We start from the raw sequence: 23,638 nt of genomic DNA on the forward strand, positions 1-23,638 counted from the left end.
TATGCATTCGGGCAGGTAGTGTTCTCCTGGCATCCGCCAAACCCAGATTCGTCCGTCGGACTGCCAGATGGTGAAACGTCAGTCATCACCCCAGTGAACATGTTTCCACTGCCCCAGAGTCCAAAGGCAGCAAGCGCATAGTGATCTTAGGCTTGTGTGCCGCTGCTCGGCCATAGAAACCCATTTCATGAAGCTCCTGATTAAGTTATTGGGCTGCCGTTGCTCGGTAGTGAATGTTGCAATGCAGGACAGATGATTTTTACACGCTTCAGCACTCGTCCATCCCGTTCTGTGAGTTTGTGTGGCCTACCACTTAGCGGCTGAGCCGTTGTTTCTCCTAGATGTTGCCAATTTACAATAACAGCACTTACAGTTGACCGGGGCAGCTCTAGCAGGGGAAAAAATATGACAAACTGCTTGTAAAAGTGGCATCCTATGACGGTGCCACATTGAAAGTCAGAGCTTGAGTACGGGCCATTCTACTGCCAATGTTTGTAGATTGCATGGCTGTGTGCTCAACTTTATACATCTGTCAGCAACGGGTGTGAATGAAATAGCCAAATCCACTAATTTGAAGGGGTGTTCACATACATTTCATTACAAATGTACATACATATACATACACACTAAGGGTACAAAACATTAAGAACACCTTCCTAATATTGAGTTGCACTCCTTTTGCCCTCAGAACAGCCTCAATTTGTTGGGGCATGGACTCTACAAGGTGTTGAAATTGTTCCACAGGGATGCTGTCCCATGTTGACTCCAATGCCTCCCACAATTGTGTTAAGTTGGCTGGATGTCCTTTGGGTGGTTGACCATTTTTGATACACACAGGAAATTGTTCAGCATTGCAGTTCTTGACACAAACCGGTGCCCCTGGCAACTACAACCATACCCAGTTGCCCATTCATCCTCTACACATTCTAAAAGATAAGTATTCATGCAGGGCTCCCCCAGCCTGGTCCTGCAACACATAGACAAAAGCCAGTGTATTCTTATGTGTAAACCAAACAAGTTGTTGTTACTGTAGTAGTCCATAACAAATCATAATTCAGTATACATTCTGCATGTCAGGCGACCAGTACTCTTGCATGCATAGCAGGCTCTTGCTTTCCCACTAATCAAATTTATTTATATAGCCCTTCGTACATCAGCTGATATCTCAAAGTGCTGTACAGAAACCCAGCCTAAAACCCCAAACAGCAAGCAATGAGATTATAACAGAACATGTCCAAGATGTTCAAATGTTCATAAATGACCAGCATGGTCGAATAATAATAAGGCAGAACAGTTGAAACTGGAGCAGCAGCACGGCCAGGTGGACTGGGGACAGCAAGGAGTCATCATGTCAGGTAGTCCTGGGGCATGGTCCTAGGGCTCAGGTCCTCCGAGAGAGAGAAGGAGAGAATTAGAGAACACACACTTAGATTCACACAGGACACCGAATTGGACAGAAGTACTCCAGATAACAAACTGACCCCAGCCCTCCGACACATAAACTACTGCAGCATAAATACTGGAGGCTGAGACAGGAGGGCTAATGCTGTAGAATGTTTACCTCTCAAACAGGCTTTTAAAATATATATATATATATATATATATATATATATATAAAAGCCTGCTGAAAAAAAGTGTATACTAAACAGAGGACAGACCCTGGGCAGTAAGCATACCATTAAACCCCCAGTATCAGAGGGAAATGACTTCAAATCAGGCAATGCAAGTAAACCAGTCATAGATTTGATAAAGAAATTCAAGTTGTAAGATACTGTCTCCTTAAATTTCTGAAAGTAATATTGATCTCAAAGATGAACAATGTCCTTAAGTTTGAGAAACAAAAGTAAATCAATAAATCATTACAGATTGTTATTACTACCAAAGTAATTAATGTGAATTTTGACAGCGAATTGATGCGTTTGACTAGTTCTAATGCACTTACCTCCGCAAAGCTGTGAACCAGCGCGTTGGAGAAGGACTTGGATGGGTACTCATGTTTTTTTAGTGTTTTTTAAAATTTAATTTAGATAAAATGATCGGAAAATAAACTGTTTCTGAAAAGGACGCATTGATATTCATGCTCACAACCCAAACGTGAGTCGACTAACAGATTGGGGTGCTTCGGGTGTGCACAATATAAACCAGCATGTGACACAATCAAACTTTGCAGATAGTAACGACATTAATAGAGAACTGACCATAGAGAATGATAGAGGCCTCTCGTGGTCAAAAGGCAATTTTAGCATGGGCAGCGCCATTTAAGGCTTCCACCATTTAAACGCAGTCAACTGGGTGTGACTTGCATCTTCATTGGCTGATCCCTCCTGAATACCTGGAGTCATGTCCAACCGGCTCATCAGGAAGGATCAGCCAATCGTGAAGAAGAAAATGTACTACGTTAAAATGGAGATAACCTCAATGGCGCTGCCCATGCTGTGTCAGACGCTATAATGGCAGATAAAGATGAATCTCTATGGAACTGACAGAACCTGTTCTTCACAACTGTTAGATCATTATTTAACTGTTCTTCACAACTGTTAGATCATTATTTAATTAATAAATACCGCTCTGGGCTATACAGAACTTGTCCCGAAGTGAGAAAATAAATGGATTGATTCCTCTAGAAATAAAACCAAGACACACTCACTTCAGTTGATAAGTAAAGTTTTTAGAATGATTATGGTTAACAATTATGTTACTGTTTTTACAGAATAAATAGTATCTTACACAAACATGTTTTACATTGAAATTGAGTTCAATTACCTGCATTTCACATAGTGCAACCAGTTCCCAAAGACACTTCACAGATTGTGAAGGGACAGTACTTTCATAGAAATATGTTGCACATTTCCTGGATTTATTTTTCTTCTAATTCATAAAAAGATACAGCGAGATTTCATGACATCGTTTAAAATGGAGGAGCGCCCCCATTAAAACACCAGACAGAGCTTGTGAGGTATCTTCCAGTCTTCTCTGGGACACTGACCATTTCCATTCCATGACTCATTTCTAACCCATTTCAGGATGCTGAAACAATTGATTGAAATAAAAATGGGTAACTGTAATCAGACTGGCACCACTGAAGTGAAAAAGATGCAGTCAGATTGCAGTATAACTACAGTATGCTGCAAATACTGCGTCCAAAAGAATATTTTTGTTTTACTGCAGTAATTTTGCAGTGTAACTGCAGTTCAAGGTACCAGTCGACTGCAGTTACTGCATTTTTACTGCAGTTTCAAAACTGCAATCTTTTTTTGTAAGCGAATGATTCATAAGAGGTCCTTGGGAAGTAAGGAAATATATCGCAGTGATCACAACAGACTGAACATTGAGGTAAAGTCTTCCCATAGAGTCACTAAGACAAATTGTCATTTCGATTAATGGCATTTATAAATGGGGGGGAAATGCCTGTACAGGTATGTTGTACCCCCTTAATATTCCTATACACAGACAAATCGAGCACAGATTTCAGTTAGCAAAGCAATACAAAACCATATAGAACCTTGTTTAATGCCCATAACATGCCTGTATAATCATCAGAACTGAGTTCTGTTAACCAGTGGCCAGGATATATAAGAGATAGTTATTAATGGTGCTTAAAAAGGCTTTATTCCCTTTTTTTATGACCACAACCAGAGCCATGTCTATGGTTCTGACAACCGCTCAGCGCATACATGTACACCCCTCACGAAACAGTTTTGCATAAAATACTGAATCAACAAATAGGCTATTGCTTTTAAAATCAGCCTGTTAATCTTTCACATTATTCAAATTCAGGACCCTTTGCTGCCTCGTCTGCAACCACCTTGACGTTGGAACTACACGTCACTAACAACTGCCACAAATTGTCTCTTTTTATTTGCTCCTTTGACGTTTTGCATGGTATAATTATTTACGATCTTTAGAAGAAAAAAAAATGTGTCCCCCCCTCACAAAAAGAGCAGGGTTATATGTGCAAGAGAGAGTAGGTAAGAAAGGAGAGGTTAGAGAGAGAGACACACAAGCAATGCTTTCAGATTCACATGATCAACCAGCCCATGACAAATAGTATGGTTTGCTCCCTGTGTATCCCCTTTTCCACGTGGCTGTAAGGTTACCAGACAAGTGAGAATCAGTACATGCTTGACACCAAACCTCCCTGGGTTGGACGGTTCAGTGGCGGTAAAGGGAGCATGGGACTTCAATTGTCTGTAAGCAGGCTCAAGTCCTTGTCCTATGTGTTCATGGCTTGATTCCATTCCAAGAGGCATGGCCAATCCTAGTGGATATAGAGAAATGTTCATGATTGACTTCACTGTAACGGATTAGTTTGGCAATGTCACAATTAGGGACATGCAAAGTGGAAAAAACAATGGTTGTCAATGTTGTGTCCGCTGTAGTTATAGGGCCCAGATATTTCACAGCAAAACATATTTTTTAAAAACAGAGCCACTGTATTATCCATTTTCAAACGCAACAAGAAAAGAGACTCCGGAACCATGACAGAAGATAACAGGGACATCTGGTATCAAATAACGGCATGGAGTTTGGTTTAACTATTGATGGCATCACTTTGGGTCACAAATGCATTGCTGTGTAACATGAATTCTAATTTGAATACATTAGAGAACAGAGACATATAGGCTCCAAAGCTGTTGTCAGGTGACTGACTAGTGTGTGTGTGTGTGTGTGTGTGTGTGTGTGTGTATGGGGAGAGAGACAGATTGTCAGGATTTAATTCCCTAATTAACCCACGAGGGACAATAAACAGATATGACACAGGCGCCAACACGTGACCACATCTCCATGGTCAGAACTTGTCGTTGAACACGAGGCGGTGATTTGTCGTCTCTTTATGAAAAGGCCCTTCCGTGATGTTAAACAAGGTTATTAAGACTCGCCAAATGACAGCAGACAGTTGCTCGGATAACATCCTGTTCCAGCAGGTAGAACAAAGCTTCATATGATTTTGCTCCAGTGTGGAGTCTATCGCGTGTAATCGCTTGAAATGCATCTATATTGCTTTCCAGTTTGTTTAACGTGGGAGTGCTAGATCCAAGTATCGTTCTGTTAAGCCTGAGAAGAAATAGTAAGACACTGAGACATTTTAGTTCAGCAATGTGTTAGGTTAAACATTCCTCCTTGTTACGATTATTAGCATGGGTTTGGTTTTCGGGTGTGTGAGAGTAAAGAGAGACTGTTTCAATTGTGCTGTTCCCACAATTTCTTCAGCTACTTGTCTATAAAAAAAGTGAAATAAACTCACATGGGCAATGACTGCCACTGGTCAGAACATAAGTTACCATGGTTGCACAGGCAGCAAATAGGGTTGAAAGCCCTTGGGATGGGTGGAGTTTCTAGAATCCAGATTGATTGGGGTAAAAGAGGGTGGCGCTCTTCTGGTTTCCTAGACTGGGATAAAGGTAAGGGGGTATCCTATTTGTTTCGCCTTCAGCTTTGGTGAAGCTCCACTGACTTGACCGGCTGCCACTCTTAGCCTGGGTAAGGAGGATGCTCTTTAGTTGTTTATCCTTTAGTTTTGCTGGCAGCAGACCACAAGCAGGGGGGAGTTTATTTTAGGAGAGCTCAAAACCTGTGTTCATACTGATGGCATAGCGAAGCTTGTCACGCAGGATGCTTTTCTTGCTGTAGTTAGGCAGCTTGAGCAGGTTGAAGCAGGTGGATGAGGTGGGGAGGCGGCCGCCAGGCTCCTTCTTCCGGATGGTGAAGAAACCCCGCAGGACACTGCCCAGGGTGTCCCCCGTGTCCTAGGGAGAGATGGGTGACAGGAGCGTGAACACAAACACACGGAGAACCAAAGTAGTCTCAAGGGACTGACTTCCCAAACCTAAGTTCTTCAACTAAAATAGGCGTACTAGTTGTGTGTGCTGGGGCGGCAGGTAGCCTAGTGGTTAGAGCGTTGGGCCAGTAACCGAAAGGTTGCTAGATTGAATCCGCGAGCCGGTAAAAATCTGTCATTCTGCCCCTAAACAAGGCAGTTAATCCACTGTTCCTAGGCCGTCATTGTAAATAAGAATATGTTCTTAACTGACTTGCCTAGATAAATAAAAAGGTTAAATATATATATATATATTATTATTTTTTAACAAACATGTGGCTTAGAACTTTCCAATGATCCAAGTGTTCTCACCTGATCATCGGACACCTCCACACAGCGAATGGAGAAAGGGGGCTTGAGGTAGGCAAAACCCAGGAGGGGTGGTCTCGAACAGCTGGTGACAAACTGTAAAAGCAGAACAACAGAGGATCACATAACAAGTGGAAGGGCGTTCTAGAGCAGGGGTCTCAAACTGACAGCCCCGCAAGCCAACGTAATGCAGTTAACGTATGAACAGTAAAATAGCATTTTATACTGAACAAAAATATAAATGTAAATTGCAACAATTTAAAATATTCAACTTTATTACAGTACATAGAAGGAAATCAGTCAATTGAAAATTCATTAGGCCCTAATTTATGGATTTCACATGACTGGGCAGGGGCGCAGCCATGGGAAGCCAGGCCTAGCCAATCATAATTACTTTTTCCTCCACAAAATGGCTTTATTCCAGACAAATACTCCTCAGAACCATCCTCCCTTCCTCAGACGATCCCACAGGTGAAGAAGCCGGATGTGGAGATCCTGGGCTGGCGTGGTTACACGTGGTCTGCGGTTGTGAGGCTGGTTGGATATACTGCCAAATTCTATAAATTGACATTGGAGGCGGCTTATGGTAGAGAAATTAACATTAAATTCTCTGGCAACAGCTCTGGTGGAAATTCCTGCAGTCAGCATGACAATTGAACACTCCCTAAAAACTTGAGACATCTGTGTCATTGTGTTGTGTGACAAAACTGCACATTTTAGAGTGGCCTTTTATTGTCCCCAGCACAAGGTGCACCTGTGTAATGATCATGCTATTTAATCAGCTTCTTGATATGCCACACCTGCCAGGTGGGCATATTATCTTGGCAAAGGTGAAATGCTCACTAACAGGGATGTAAAGAAACATTTTTGAATAATAAAACTTTTTGTACATATGGAACCTTTCTGGGATCTTTTATTTCAGCTCATGAAACCAACACTTTACATGTGGTGTTCATATTTTTGTTCAGTATAGTAACATTTGGGGGTTGTTACTACCTTGAGGAACATGGCCCTTTCCTCAGAGGAGAAGTCACTGGACAGGATGTCCCACAGCCAGATGATGACCCGATGGCTGCTGTGGAAACCTCCATAGTACACTGTGTGTTTCCTGACAACAGGAGAGAGAGCGGTCAGGAAAGAGAGCGAGAGAGACCATGTCAGCAAGCACCTTCACCTTGGCTTTACAACCTTACACAGTCAACTCACTGTCCGTTACCCAATCAAATGGGACATTCAAATCTAGGATTATAGGATTTCCCTAAAATGTTTGGGAATTGGCAGGTCGAAAAGATGTGGAGAAGCTCATCGAGGGGTAAAGGGGGTGGAAGGTCACGCACTTGAGGTCATCCAGATCTATCTCGGCGTTGTCCCCGGAGACGAGGCGCTGGACCTCGGGGGTGGAGAACATGTGCAGCCACTCTGGGTTGATGATGCTGCGGAACCCTCGGATGAAAGCTGCCGTTTGCTCTTTTATCTGCGTGTGCATGCGGAAGTGCGCCATCAGGTGGATATAGCTGATCCTGCAACACGGACAAGGTCAAAGGTGAGGTTATGTCAGACTCGGAACACCATGGGCCTCAGGGTTCTCCCCAGCATTTTTTAACAAGGTGGTGCTGCCGAGTACTGTGGGGGGAGGCCCAGGGGGGCCATTTCCTATAATCTAGAGCCAAACATTTCCTTTACTTTTTTTTTAACATAGTGGTGCAGACAGTCCGCAAGATGGCACAGCGAACCACTTACATTCTTGGGGGAGAACCTTGGGCCTGTCTAGAAACAACCCTCTAGCCCTTCCGCCTAGGTACTTGTGGAGAACTGAAAGGTTTTGATAGATGTACTAGCGTATTGCTTATTATACCTATCTACCTTGCCCTGTGATAGGCTTGGTAGGACATACACCATATTGCTTACACCTATCAGATCTCCACAAGTGTCAAAGGGCCGGGTGTAGGGCTGGGGGTTGTTCCTGGACGGAACCCCACGTCGTCATCCAACCCAACTTATAACTACAGGGACAATAAACAAATCTTGTGTTTAGATAAACGAGAGTGTTAACATCAAATGACATCAACAACCGTAAAAATATACACGTTTGTTCCAGATACTGTATCTGCATCTTTCTCACTTGTTTTCATTGGTGACTGGCATCGTCTTTCCTCCAGGAATCAGCTCATGACAGACCAGCTGCGATATGACACGAAGACAGTATTAAGAGACGAGAGAAGAGTTCTGTTTTTCTACATTCAGAGAAAAACTATGGCTTCTACCTGTCCCATAACATCCTCGTCATACGATAGCGTCAGTCCTAGATCACCAACATCCCCGTCGTAGCGCTGGAAAAGGACAAGACGAAGATCAAAGAACTATTTTGAGTCGACTTCCACAACTTCAGAGTGATATTGATCACAGAAAGTAACGACGGATAACAGCGAAGCAAAAAAAACTTCTCAAATCAAAATAGCGGTCACCATAAACCAGGGTCGTGTTCATCAGGCACCAAGCAGAAACAAAACAGACTGAAACAGGGAGAAAGGACCTCATGGACTTACAATAAGAAACACTCCCTTTCGTTTTCAGTTGCAAATTGTTTTGAAGCGTTTTCCATTGCCTGCTGTAATGAACATCATCCCAGGAACTAAACAACTATCAGTGTCTGTGTGTTGGGAGGGGGAGGGGTCTTTCTGACCTTAATGGAGGTGAGGTTCTTGTAGAACTCAGAGTCCAGGGAGGGCAGCTCGTCAATGGAGCTGTAGAAAGTGCTGTGATGGTGGCCCATGACCTGGCCGAGGAAGAAGGAGGCGAAGGGTACGTCTACCACGATACCCTGAAACACACACACACGTTGATCTCATGGACTATCAGGCTTCGCATCGATAGCTCCATCTATAAATTGTGGCAACATTTCTCCAGACCTATCACTCAGCATTATAGAGGGAAAAAGTGGTGAGTTGGGCTAGTGGCTTGAAAATAAGTAATTCTTGTTACATATATGGTCATTTCACATGAATAACATCCTCGGAGCGCAGGCACACCTCATACATGGCTTTTCCGAGCATCTTCCCCACAAACTCAAAGAGCTGCAGGTGGTTCTCGTGGATGTAGGACGTAGGGGAGGGGTACAGCCTCTCATTGCCACTGGTGGTCTATGGGGTGAGACATCAGCATAAAATCAGCAGCAGCAGTAGCAGCAGTGGCTAAAAGTACCTTGACACTATTTGAAATCTTTCAAAAGACTATGAGCATTAGCTTTAGCCTATCCTGGAGTGCCAGGTGGGCAGTGTATGCACTTTTGAGACTTGTCTATTGGTTCCAGTGCAACAGGCAAGCTCAATCAAGCACAGATACAGCACTCAAAATTATTTCAAAAAGTATTTGAAGCAACGTCTGGAGAGTCAACCTTAAACAGGTTGAGAGCCGGATTGAAGACTTTCTTGATGATCTCTTCCAGGAACTCCTTGAAGACGCCGTCCTGGTCGATGCCGGCCTCGTCCACACCCAGGTCGTTGACAAACTTCACGCGGATCACACCTTTGATGGAGTTGACGGGCAACCGGCGGAGCTGGTCATAACCATCCTTATGAGAGAGTTCAGACACAAAGAGTTTGGGTGATCAGTTTGGGTATCAGTCACAACCACCATGCCTGACTGTATTTGACATCAGGCTCTGTGCCAATATGTACCCTTTGCATAACACTGTTTCGAGAATACATTCTTAGTGATATGCTAGTGTGGGGGAAAGCATCCATTTCATACCTCTAACATCCGTGAGCGGCGAATGGTGATATGGGTGACATGCGGAGAGGCGGAGCTTGTCTCCACCAATCCCAAGGTTTCCTTCTCCTTGGTGACAATGTTTCGGAACAGCAGGACCCTCTAAAGTGGGGAGAACAACAAGTGAGACACTATGTGCATTATTGGTATAGTGAAACGACAAATACGAATGCCCGGGAAGGACAAATATTATTTCTGTGCAGACTCACGTTTTTGTGTGGAATGACGTGTGGGATGTACTGAAGTAACAGCTGAGCTCTCCTCTTGCCCTTCTCCAGCTCTTGGAACAAAAGGCTCGGCTTTAGATCCCTGGACACAAGGGGTGAAAGAGTGAGTCAGTAAGTGTACCTTTTCAAATATCACATTTTTTTTCCTACTGATCAGGCCTGGGACAAATACAGTGCCTTGAGAAAGTATTCACCCCTTGACTTTTTCCACATTTATGTCACAAAGTGGGATTAAAATGGATTTAATTGTCATTTTTTTGTCAATGATCTACACAAAATACTCTGTAATGTCAAAGCGTCAGAAAAATTCTGAAATCTAAAAATATTTATGGATAATAAAACACTAATATATATTGATTAGATAAGTATTCAACCCCGAGTCAATACATTACAGCAGTTAGTCTTTCTGGGTAAATCGCAGAGCTTTGTACACCTGGATTGTACAATTCTTCAAGCTCTGTCAAGTCGGTTGTTGATCATTGCTAGACAGCCATTTTCAAGTCTTGACATAAGATTTTAAATCAGACTTAAGTCAAAACCATAACTAGGCCACTAAGGAACTTTCAATGTCATCTTGGTAAGCAACTCGTGCATAATTGGCCTTGTGTTTTGGGTAATTGTCCTGCTAAAAGGTGAATTCGTATCCCAGTGTCTGTTGGAAAGCAGACCAAACTAAGCTCTCCTTGCTTGGATCTATTCCTTTGCTTTTTATCATTAAAAAAACTCCCTAGTCCTTGATGATTAGCATACCCATAACATGATGCAGACACCACCATGCTTGAAAATATACTGATAAAATGTTTTAAATCCCCTTTGGCCTCATGATGAAATCCCTGAGCGGTTTCCTTGCTCTCTGGCAACTGAGTTAGGAAGGACGCCTGTATCTTTGTAGTGACTGGCTGTATTGATACACCACCCAAAGTGTAATTAATAACTGCACCATGGGACATTTAATGTCAGCTACCAATAGGTGAACTTCTTTGCGAACCATTGGAAAACCTCCCTAGTCTTTGTGGTTGAATCTGTGCTTGAAATTCACTGCTCGACTGAGGGACATTACAGATAATTGTATGTGTGGGGTACAGAGATGGGGTAACATTTAAAAATCATGTCAAAAAACTCATTGCACACAGAGTGAGTCCACGCAACTTATTATGTGACTTGTTAAGCACATTTTTACTCTTTCATTTATTTAGGCTTGCCATAAGAATACTTAGACTCAATTACAACTCAGCTTTTCATTTTTAAAAACATAATTCCACTGACATTATGGGTTATTGTGTGTGACACAAAATCTAAAATCAATCCATTTTCAATTCAGTCAAATACTTCCAAGTACTGCAGGTGGGCTCAACATGGCTTGCGTGGAGTTCTGGGTGGTCAAAGTTGGCACAAATGTTCCATTGGTTCCATTGTGGTGGGAAAGCTTCAAGCGCTCCTCAAGCATTTGACCACAGACTAACTATGGGAAGGATCAGGGATTAGGATAAGTATGTTTCCCGGGGGGGCACTTACTTGCGCAGCCAGTTGTCATCAGGGGAGAACCTCCTCCTGCAGTCCCGCTCGTAAAGCACCATCAGCCAGCCGTGAACACTGTGGAACAGGTCCAGCTTCTCTCCCTTGGCATTCTCTGTCACAGACAACAACACATTAAGTTAATGCACACACTCAACGACCCTATCCTCAAGACATTTCTCATGGTGCCGGAACCTGGGATTGGCAATTCTGTCACTGTCTATCACATCGCCTTTGAGTACGACAAGAATTCAACAGAGGGAGGAGGAGACTCACCCAAGATGCCATCCCAGACCATCTTGTAAACAAACGTGTTGAGAAATGAGGAGATGGTTACAAGCTCCTCCGTCTTAAACGAGATCTGCTCTTCGTAAACTTCAATGTCATCCAGGATCCTGTATAACACACAAAGGATGGTCAACATATAATATATAGTCGTGGCCAAAAGTTGAAAATGACACAAATATGATTTTTCACAAAGTCTGCTGCCTCAGTTTGTATGATGGCAATTTGCATATACTCTAGAATGTTATGAAGAGTGATCAGATGAATTGCAATTAATTGCAAAGTCCCTCTTTGCCATGCAAATGGACTGAATCCCCCAAAAACATGTCCACTGCATTTCAGCCCTGCCACAAAAGGACCAGCTGACATCATGTCAGTGATTCTCTCGTTAACACAGGTGTGAGTGTTGATAAGGACAAGGCTGGAGATCACTCTGTCATGCTGATGGAGTTCGAATAACAGACTGGAAGCTTCAAAAGGAGGGTGGAGTTAAAATCATTGTTCTTTCTCTGTCAAACACGGTTACCTGCAAGGAAACACGTGCCATCATCATTGCTTTGCACAAAAAGGGCTTCACAGGCAAGGATATTGCTGCCAGCAAGGTTGCACCTAAATCAACCTTTTATCGGATCATCAAGAACTTCAAAGAGAGCGGTTCAAAAGTTGTGAAGGCGGCTTCAGGGTGCCCAAGAAAGTCCAGCAAGTGCCAGGGCCGTCTCCTAAAGTTGATTCAGCTGCGGGATCAGGGCACCAACAGTACAGAGCTTGCTCAGGAATGGCAGCAGGCAGGTGAGAGTGCATCTGCACACAGTGAGGCGAAGACTTTTGGGAGGATGGCCTGGGGTCAAGAAGGGCAGCAAAGAAGCCACTTCTCTCCAGGAAAAACATCAGGGACAGACTCATATTCAACAAAAGGTACAGGGATTGGACTGCTGAGAACTGGGGTAAAGTCATTTTCTCTGGATCCCCTTTCCGATTATTTGGGGCATCCGGAAAAAAGCATGTCAGGAGAAGACAAGGTGAGCGCTACCATCAGTTCTGTGTCATGCCAACAGTAAAGCATCCTGAGACCATTCATGTGTGAGGTTGCTTCTCAGCCAAGGGAGTGGGCTCACTCACAATTTTGCCTAAGAACACAGCCATGAATAAAGAATGGAACCAACATCCTCCAAGAGCAACTTCTCCCAACCATCCAGGAACAGTTTTGTGACGAACAATGCCTTTTCCAGCATGATGGAGCACCTTGCCATAAGGCAAAAGTGATAACTAAGTGGCACGGGGAACAAAACATCGATATTTTGGGTCCATGGCCAGGAAACACCCGAGACCTTAATCCCATTGAGAACTTGTGGTCAATCCTCAAGAGGCGGGTGGATAAACAAAAACCCACAAATTCTGACAAACTCCGAGCATTGATTATGCAAGAATGGGCTGCCATCAGTCAGGATGTGGCCCAGAAGTAAATTGACAGCATGCCAGTGCGGATTGCAGAGGTCTTGAAAAAGAAGGGTCAACACTGCAAATATTGACTCTTTGCATCAACTTTATGTAATAGTCAATAAAAGCATTTGACACTGATGAAATGCTTGTAATTATACTTCAGTATTCCACAGTAACAACTGACAAAAATATCTAAAGACACTAAAGCAGCAAACTTTGTGGAAATTAATATTTGTGTCATTCTCAAAACTTTTGGCCATGACTGTATAAGTAAGCACAGAGATGGGATATTGTATTTAGGGCCAGTTTCCTGGATACAGATTAGGACTGAAAGAGGTGCTTCTTAGTCTAGGACTAGAATTAATCTATACTTAGGAAACCACCCCATACTGTATAACGTGTAAGTTATGTGGTAGCATTTCATGGAGCTCACGTGATGAGGTGTCTGGAACAGTCACAAAACAGCATGAGCATGGCTAGCAGCTGTTTAGACTCCTCTGTGTCGTTGTTCAGGCACTCTATGAACAGCTTGAGCCCTCCTTGGGGTCCTAGTTCGCAGATAAAGGCCCACAGCTTAGGCAGCAGGTCATCCAGGTAGGTTAGGCCTGAGGGGGACAGCACCGAACACAACATGAGAGAATGTGCGCGTGCGTGTGTATGCGTGCCTGATTCAAATGGAACTATGCAGGGACTCACCAGTTAGGATTTGCAGTCGTATCTGGGTGAGCGTGGTGAGGGCTGTCTGGTACAGTACACAGATACTGCACACTTTCTGAACCTCTGCGGAGTCCACCCGTCTCCCGCCAATTGGCTTCAGGATGTTTCGTACGGAGGCAGACTTCTGAAATGCCCGCTTGAATAGACCTAAGAGGAAACCGATCCAATAAGGTTAGTTCATTGTTTTAAAAAACACAACTTATATGATGCACTTCTATAATATAATCTGGATCAATCGACAACAACCCAGGTATGTGATAATAAATCTGATAATGATGTCAAAATAAATAACCCATGACATTAAATGATTAAGTGCCTGATGAGAAAACAAAAGAGAAACTGAAATACAAATTCGACTTACTCTTGACTGGCAGGTTGTTTTGGGATGTGGTAGGTTGTGGCAGAGGCGTGGGCTCTTGGGTCTCCAGCTTTTTGCTGAGGACGTCACTGAAGAGAGTCCGGATCACAGGCATGCCCCACAGGTACTGCAACTGCTTCGTGACCAGTGGCATGGACTCATTCAGACTGGAGGGATGAAGTAAAGCTTGAGTGGGAAGTGTGTGTGTGTGGTGTGTGGTGTGTGTGTGTGTGTGCACGCTTGAGTTGGTCCCCCCTTTGCTGCTATAACAGCCTCCACTCTTCCGGTAAGGCTTCTCCGCCAAACCCAGATTCATCCGTCAGATGGTGAAGCATGATTCCTCACTGCAAAGAATGTTTCCACTGCTCTAAAATCCAATGTCAGCTAGCTTTACACCACTCCAGCCAACACTTGGTATTGCCCGTGGTGATTTTGGTACGTCTAATCGGCCATGGAAACCCATTTCATGAAGCTCCCAATTAACAGTTCTTGTGCTGACGTTACTTCCAGAGGCAGTTTGGAACTCGGTAGTGAGTGCTGCAACCGAGGACAGACGATTTTTACATGCTACCGCACTCGGCAGTCCCATTCTGTGAGCTTGTGTGGCCTACCACTTCACGGCTGAGCCATTGTTGCTCCTAGACGTTTCCACTTTACAATAACAGCACTTACAGTTGGCCGGGGAAGCTCTAGCAGGGCAGAAATTTTACGAACTGACTTGTTGGAAAGGTGCCATCCTATGACGGTGCCACGTTGATGGTCACTGAGCTCATCAGTACGGGCCATTCTACTGCCAATGTTTGTCTATGTGCTCGATTTCATACACCTGTCAGGAACGGGTGTGGCTGAAATAACCAAATCCACTCATTTGAAGAGGTGTCCACAGTTTTGTATATATATTTTGTAGCTGAATAAACTAGAAAATACCATGGCTTGCGAAAGTATTCATCCCCCTTGGCATTTTTTCTATTTTGTTGTATCATTTGAGGGGGTGTATCATTTGATTTATATAACATGCCTACCACTTTGAAGATGCTAAATATTTTTTATTGTGAAACAAAACAAGAAATAAGACAAAAAAATGGAAAACTTGAGCATGCATGACTTTTCAACCCCCCAAAGTAAATTATTTGTAGAGCCACCTTTTGCAGCAATTACAGCTGCAAGTCTCTTTGGTTATGTCTCTATAAGCTTGGCACATCTTGCCACTGGGATTTTTGCCCCTTCTTCAAGGCAAAATTGCTCCAGCTCCTTCAAGTTAGATGGGTTCCGCTGGTGTACAGCAATATTTAAGTCATACCACAGATTCACAATTGGATTGAGGTCTGGGCTTTGACTAGGCCATTCCAATACATTTAAATGTTTCCCCTTAAACCACTCGAGTGTTGCTTTAGCAGTATGCTTAGGGTCATTGTCCTGCTGGAAGGTGAAACTCCGTCCCACTCAAATCTCTGGAAGACTGAAACATGTTTCCCTCAAGAATTTCCATGTATTTAGCGCCATCCACCATTCTTTCAATTCTGACCAGTTTCCCAGTCCTTGCCGATGAAAAACATCCCCAGAGCATCATACTGCCACCACTGTACTTCACTGTAGGGATGATTTTCTGGGGGTGATGGGAGGTTTTGGGTTTGCGCCAGACATAGCATTATCCTTGATGACCAAAAAGCTCCATTTTAGTCTCATCTGACAAGAGTACCTTCTTCCATATGGTTGGGTAGTGTTTGCTTATTTTTTTCTGGCCATTCATCTGTAAAGCCCAGCCCTGTGAAGCGTACAGCTTAAAGTGGTCCTATGGACAGATACTCCAATGTCTGCTGTGGATCTTTGCAGCTCCTTTAGTTATCTTTGATCTCTTTGTTGCCTCTCTGATTAATGCCCTCCTTGCCTGGTCCATGAGATTTGGTGGGTGGCCCTCTCTTGGCAGGTTTGTTGTGTTGCCATATTCTTTCCATTTTTTTAATAATGGATTTAGTGGTGCTCCGTGGTATGTTCAAAGTTTCGGATATTTTTTATAACCCAACCCTGAACTGTACTTCTCCACAACTTTATCCCTGACCTGTTTGGAGAGCTCCTTGGTCTTCATGGTGCCGCTTACTTGGTGGTGCCGCTTGCTTGGTGGTGGTGTTGCAGACTCTGGGGCCTTTCAGAACAGGTGTTTATATACACAGATCATGTGACAGATCATGGAACACTTGAATAAAGTCCACCTGTGTGCGTTCTAACTAATTATGTGACTTCTGAAGGTAATTGGTTGCACAAGATCTTATTTAGGGGCCTCATAGCAAATGGGGTGAAAACATATGCACATATGCATTATTATTATTTTTATTTTATTTTTTTGAAACAAGTCATTATTTTAATTTCACTTCACCAATCTGGACTATTTTGTGTATGTCCATTACATGAAATCCAAATAAAATTCTATTTCAATTACAGGTTGTAATGCAACAAAATAGGAAAAACGGGGTGAATACTTTTGCAAGGCACTGTATATTTTCTCCAAACAATTTTACGGAGTGCACACATGCGGCTATTCTGTATTGAGCGGTTAACAAATTTAGAGGTCCTCATATATGATTAATTTAGAGTTATTTATGCAACTTTAGTGGTGAAACAAACATTGGGCTACATGTTTTGATTTTTAATACATTCTGCAGGATGTGACTAATGATTTTCCCTTTTTACGCATGAGCTCTGCTTTGTTTAGTTTAATTTTTTTGCACAGGCTGCACACACTTTATCAGTCTCTCATTCACTATTTGACAAGCAATTGATAATGCCTTGCGGTCATGGTGCCCTTGGATAAATATAATAATTCCTTCCCCCAGCTGAGTTCTCCAAAGCACCTCTCACTCGCGTGGCTTTCTCAGATACCGCAATTCTTATTAGACAATGACCGTCACGTGATCAGGTCCTTCTCACAGGCTACAAGTGAACACACACATCTGGGACGCAACTGCGCTCGTACTTATCAAATTCTGAGGCGCATATTGAAGATGTTGGAAGGCCAAATGAACAGCAAAAGCACTAGCCTATGTCAATCTACTAACTCCCATAGTACAAAAGTTGACCTATTCTATTGGTCAACTTGTCCTTCTGTGCGAGTAATAAATATTCCAAACATAATCTCGGACAGTTGTCGAATACGACAGATCCCAAATTAAATACCACCACTATCATAAAAAAAATGTTTAAAGCAATGAGGCTGATGCAACAGATCAGAACATTTAGCTCATTGATTGTCAACTAGATTAAGTCGTGGGACGATATTTTCTTGAGCGGAAGGTCGGGTGCCAGAACTTATTTACAAATAATTTGTAGACTGCAAATTGGCCACAAGAAGCTCAAACCAATATAATGTTTGATTAAAACAATCATTTTAAACCTTGCTTACATTTGTATACGATCACATCTCTCCATTATACGTTGGAATACTTGGGAGCAGATTTCTTAAATTAAAATCACTTGGAGCTGATTTCCTGGTGTTTTTACAGTCTTATGTCCAACAATTAATTTAAAATGTGTAAAAAAAAAAAAAAAATCCTCAGAAAACCTGGGGGGGTCAAATAAAACCACCCATGGGGTGCCAGTTCGGGATCCCTGGTTTAGCTTAAAATGTTGATAAACTATTAGGTTATTTCTTCACATTATAAGCTCAGAAATGCGAACACGGCAGTAGGCTATAACAGTGAATATTGAGAATGCAATTAGCGGGAAAATACCATTCTCAAAAGTGACCGCAAATGCGATTATACATGTATTGCTTTATTATAAAGGTACATTTTTATGGCGACAATTATCTTCCCCAAACTTGAAACTCAGACGCTGCCAGGGCCTCCCGAGTGGCACAGTGGTCCAAGGCTGTGCTACTAGAGATTCTGGTTCGAGTCCAGACTCAGTCGCAGCCGGCCTCGATCGGGAGACCCGTGGGGCAGCACACAATTGGCTCAGCGTCGTCCGGGTTAGGGGAGGGTTCCAGGTTAAGCGAGCAGTGTGTCAAGAAGCAGTGCGGCTTGGCTGGGTTGTGTTTAGGAGAACGCACAGCTCTTGACCTTTGCTTCTTCCCGAGTCCGTACGGGAGTTGCAGTGATGGAACAAGACTGTAACTTCCAATTGGATACCACGAAATGTATGCCAGTTAGGCTCCTACGTATGCCAGTTAGGCTCCTACGTATGCCAGTTAGGCTCCTACGTATGCCAGTTAGGCTCCTACGTATGCCAGTTAGGCTCCTACGTATGCCAGTTAGGCTCCTACGTATGCCAGTTAGGCTCCTACGTATGCTAGTTAGGCTCCTACGTATGCTAGTTAGGCTCCTACGTATGCTAGTTAGGCTCCTACGTATGCTAGTTAGGCTCCTACGTATGCTAGTTAGGCTCCACACCAGTTGTAAAGCAAATTAATGTTCTTAATTTTAAGAAGTTATTTGGCCACTTTAGTGCTGATACAAACCTTATCAAAGGGGTTTGCGACTATGATTTGAAAAAGTTACAAAAAAAGGCATGCACTGTTTCTTGCCTCACTGCACAGAGGCTGGGCATCATTAACATGTGATACTATATCATTCACAAGTGATAATATATCATACACAAGTGATACTATATCATACACAAGTGATGGGCTAATATTGTCAACAATCACACTATTCTTGATTTAATCTAGTCTTTACATATAATAAATAATATATGTGTGAAATTCGTTTTGATTTAGAATGGACCATTATCATGCACCTGTCTCAAAACAGGGGCATGGGAAAGAAATACATGTTATCTACGCACTTAAATAGGGAATGGAGGATGCTTTTCCCGTGGTTCACTTTCATGCCAGCCAGTAAAGAGAAGCAATGTGCTTAATATTAGGAAAGTTGAGAAATAAATATAGTAGATCTAGCCTATAGAAAGCTGATGGGATCCTCCTCTCTTTAATAGAGGCCATCAAAACTCTGTTTTCTCAATTGCATAGCCTATAGAAATATTGCACAACATGAGCTCATGGGCTCTCATTAAGTATTTGATTAGATTTTCGTTTACATTTGTCAGAGTGATTAGAGGGACAATAGAGTGCTAAGTACAAGGCAGTTAGCAAGTTGGTAAGCTACTAATGGCCATCAGCAGCATCAGAGCTTGGAGAAGACTAATGACTCGTGACTGCCGGTGTGGAGTAACGCAGACACCGTAACAGCCCTAGTTGAGATCCCATTTCATAGCCCAGTCCCAGATCGGTTTGTACTGTTTCGCTCCTAAGGTCATTGACACTTGATTTTGGCATGACAACAACCATAAGAGTCGGCAAGAGAGCACAAACCGATCTGTGATCAGGCTATGAGGATGTCTCACTGACCCGTAGTCTACGGTTTGGGAGAACCAGCCAAGGACAGGGTGCCAGTGGGTGAGGTTAGATTTCTTCTGGGACACGTATCTCTGGCAGTAGGACAGCATGTCCGTCAGTTCCGTCACAAAGTGGTTGGCCTCCTCCTCCAGTACTTTCTCGTTGAGGTAGCCCAGATGAATCAGGTTACCTACAGTACAACAGGATGAAACGGAGGCCCCGCAGAGCAGCAACCCCAAATAACTGATTCAGTAGGTTTCCCACAGCACCGCACAGAGAAAGACAAGAAAGAGAGAGACAAAAAAAAGGCAACTCAAACATGCACACTCACAGTAGTAGACAATATTGCCATAAAATAGATATGAGAGTCAGTGTAAACGGCCTTACCCAGTAAGCACAGTGTGTGGCTCCCCTCCAGGCAGACACAGATGTCGACACACTGCCCCTCGCAGCTAAGGAACAGGATGAATTTCCTCAACAGGTCGTGGGTCTGGATGGTGGTCATGCACTGCACAGAGACAAGCACACACTCAGAGGCTTTGTCAGTGTACAAGCTATTATATGTTTATACAATAATGTCTATATATCTGAAGTAGCACCCTACACAGTGCACTAGGTAGAGAATTGGATGTAATTTCTTCATTTTGAGTGTTTAGCGTTTACCTCTGGGGTGATGGTGTAGATGTGGGAGACAACTGCTGGGACAGACATGATGTGGATGAGGAGAGACCTCAGCAAGTTGTCAGAGAAGTGAGCAGCAATGACAGGTCTGTAAAATAAAGACAAATTACACTAATGGCTCCCGAGCCTTCTTCAGCTCCAAGCATTCTAAAAAGGTGACCAAGCAGATCATACACTATGATAAGATAGGACCTCATATTCCATGAAACTAAGCCACTTGATTTTTTTTTTCTTCCAACAAACCCAGTTACAAAGGGAAGTGTGAGCAAGCAGAACATTGGGTATATACAACAATAGATCTGGCCCAGGCTCTAGTGATGCAGAGACAATTGATCCGTGGTGGTCGAATGGGAATGAGAGAGCTTCCAGTGACCACTCACCTTAATGCCAGTGTAAATACTGCTGTGAGTGTGCCCTTGGTAAGTGAGGGTCTGGAGCGTGCCAATCCGTTGGTGAGTAGAATCTACCAGGGAATACAAAATTGCAGAAACCACCAATAAAACGACAGCAACATAATAATAATCATTCTAAAAACAATGATGAAAAGATGGAAGATGACATATGAGTCACTGTACCTGAAGTATTGAATAAAATCCCTTTTGATTGAGATGCCCCATGATGTTCTCACAGATCCGGGTCAATGCTGGTCTGAGGGCCTCGCCTACCACAGAGGGAGAAAAAAAAATGGAGGATTCCACTTTGTCTCTTTCCTGTCAACATCAAGAGACTTATATAGAGGTGGTGTGTGTACTGCAGCAGTGGTTTGACCTGAGACCGACCTTTCCCTCTCACTATCTTCCAGGTTGATGTGTCTGTGAAAGTCACCAGCATGGTGAGGTACAGAGTCACCAGCTTATTGTCCTGCATGATGTCAGGCTACAAGAGACAGAAGGAAGAAGGGGTGTAAAGATCAAATTATAACATTTCAATATTTAAAATGGTACACCTGATTTCTAAAAGAAGGTTATTATCATCAAAGCATTCTGATTTACCTTTAATTTTTTCAGGAACTGACAGGAGATCCACAGGAGATCTTTAATCTGCTTGATCCAAGGGATGGTGAGGTCTTTAGAAAGAGCCAATGACACATACCAAACCTGATAACAAAGAACAATACATTATTATATATAAAGTCAGAGTCAATCACACTCTGGGTGAATTAAAAATATGTTCTCACAGATGATTCCTTCACTATAATCATACTCACTTTGGGCTCATTTTCAACATCCATGCTGCCAAGAATGGAGCGACAAAGCTTCTCAAATCTCTGTGTAGTTAAAAGCATCATAGCTTGTTAGTTATATGTACACTAAACAATCTCAAGTACTATACTGATATGTAATCATTCATTTGCCTTTCAATTAGTAAATAAGAGACATCATCCTGTAAGAGACAATTAATAACAATGTACAAAACATACATTCAAATCAGTGAGGGTAAAGTGTAGGTGTTAAAGAACTTACCAACTTATCATCTTGGCAAAAAATGAATAGTAACTTCCGTGCAATTTTAAAAATGGATAGTGCGTTTCTTTTTGTGGTCCCGGCATCTTGGAATAAGTCATCAACTTCTTTCCTAGTAAGAAAGAGAGCATTCATACATTACTTCAAAAGGTTTATTCACAAACTAGTCTCATGAAAGATTGTGTGTCCTTATGCATAACAGCACTTATTGCTTGTAAAGCGAACCTTATTTGTTTCTGGAGTCTGCAGCGACAGAGGAATCTCCTGACCAGCGCTTGAATTAGGGTGGCTGCTCTGTCCCTTGCTTTGTACCCCTTCCTCTCCTCACGTGCCTGCCTGGCTTTGTCCAGAAACTCAGACTTGGAACTCTGAGCTGCACTAAACATTGTGCACCCCTAAGGTCATGCAAAATGGACTTAGTTGGTGTTGAAACATAATGGAGATGAATATTCATGGTCAAATGAACACATCTGTAGTCTCAGTGTGGGAAGGGGAGGGGGAAGAACCATACACTGGAATAGAATATGAATACATTCAAATTAAGGTATACCTGTGTTTTCCTCTGGTCTTGCCGAGACCTTTGCAGCTCAGAATGCGCTATGCTTCTCAAGTCATTTGAACATCCTCGAGATCCAAGTTTTTAGACACCCTTCGAGAGCTATAGCTAGCTGTGCTTCGGTTAGCCCAGCAAAAGCTACAATTGTCAACTCTAGGAAAATAACTATTTAAATAACATATGTAACATTAACACGTCATTACAACTTGAGACCATGTTAACTAGCTAACGTTAGCCAAATTCGCTAGCTAGCTACATTGACGACGTTGTCTGGTCTCAAACGTTGACATTCCTAAAGCAGGTAGCTAGCTAGCAACATTAACGATGTGTTTATCCAATTGACAAACTGACAATGTGGTACCAATCAATTGTATCGGTTAGTTAGCGTACTACAGTAGCGTTAGGTAGATAACGAGACCCGGCAAATAACTCGCTAGCTTTTGTCAGCGAGCTATTATGGTTAGCTAGCTAGCTGTGTTGGTTAGCATAGCAGATTAGATACTTCATCACCACCAATTGATTGAAATACTTGTCAAAGGATTTTACTAACATGAAAAACGAAATAAAACATTACTCAATAATAACCGAACGTTCACTGGAAATGACACCCTCATTAAGTAGTCCGTACGCTGTTTCAAAATGTAAACAATAACAGGCGACCCGTACATTGACTGCATCCAATTTAACCATTAATCCTTGCACTGTCGCACAGAATATATTGTGAGTGGGATGTAATTGTGTGAGAGTAGACACTTACATAATAATTTCAGTATTGATACATTGTATGTATACTGAACTATTAACATTTATTTTGTCACAATTACTCTTGTTTGAACTTGAATTAAAGCGTTTGATGCAACTTATAGGAACTATGGGTATTGCTATGAAAAGGGGGGAGCTATTATTGGTTACTCCTTTGTGGGGCGGAAGCTAATTAGTGACGTATAACAATCCAACGCTATTTATGGTTTATAAAGAATAACTTGTTGAATCTTTTTTTTGGTATGTTTACCGTTCTCATAGCAGCAGGATATTATGCTGACAGAACAATAGCGTATTTATTTTTCTCTATATAAGAGTCCCAGTTTTGCTTCTGTCCCTCTCCTCGCCCCTACCTGGGCTCGAACCAGGGACCCTCTGCACACATCAACAACAGTCACCCACGAAGCATC

General features: G+C 42.7%; 1 protein-coding gene across 4 annotated transcripts; it reads right to left on the bottom strand.

The window, feature by feature from the left end:
- Positions 1-2,647: 2,647 nt before the first annotated feature.
- Positions 2,648-23,306, bottom strand: LOC135514352 (ubiquitin-protein ligase E3B-like). Of its 4 annotated transcripts, none has more exons than XR_010451666.1 (28): positions 22,461-23,202; positions 22,136-22,305; positions 21,911-22,022; positions 21,655-21,714; positions 21,440-21,544; positions 21,227-21,323; positions 21,023-21,108; positions 20,828-20,910; positions 20,430-20,535; positions 20,154-20,274; positions 19,779-19,956; positions 14,441-14,604; positions 14,059-14,226; positions 13,796-13,967; positions 11,914-12,032; positions 11,638-11,752; positions 10,105-10,204; positions 9,878-9,997; positions 9,522-9,698; positions 9,157-9,267; positions 8,811-8,948; positions 8,392-8,457; positions 8,250-8,308; positions 7,465-7,647; positions 7,124-7,235; positions 6,131-6,223; positions 5,246-5,747; positions 2,648-4,258 (listed from the first exon to the last, which is right to left on the bottom strand). XR_010451666.1 is itself a non-coding variant. In XM_064937781.1 (28 exons), the coding sequence occupies exons 3-28, from the start codon at positions 22,294-22,296 to the stop codon at positions 5,556-5,558; spliced, it is 3,198 nt and encodes a 1,065-aa protein (XP_064793853.1). In that variant the 5' UTR covers positions 22,297-22,305; positions 22,461-22,619; positions 23,224-23,306; the 3' UTR covers positions 2,648-5,555. The 4 variants fall into 4 exon arrangements, 2 of the variants coding, with proteins under 2 accessions (XP_064793853.1, XP_064793852.1); XM_064937781.1 differs by adding an exon at positions 23,224-23,306 and having other exon boundaries at positions 2,648-5,747; positions 22,461-22,619; XM_064937780.1 differs by having other exon boundaries at positions 2,648-5,747.
- Between the last annotated feature and the right edge of the window lie 332 nt (positions 23,307-23,638).

This window comes from Oncorhynchus masou, chromosome 25 (genome assembly GCF_036934945.1).
Source record: "Oncorhynchus masou masou isolate Uvic2021 chromosome 25, UVic_Omas_1.1, whole genome shotgun sequence".
In the NCBI taxonomy this organism is placed as follows: domain Eukaryota; kingdom Metazoa; phylum Chordata; class Actinopteri; order Salmoniformes; family Salmonidae; genus Oncorhynchus; species Oncorhynchus masou.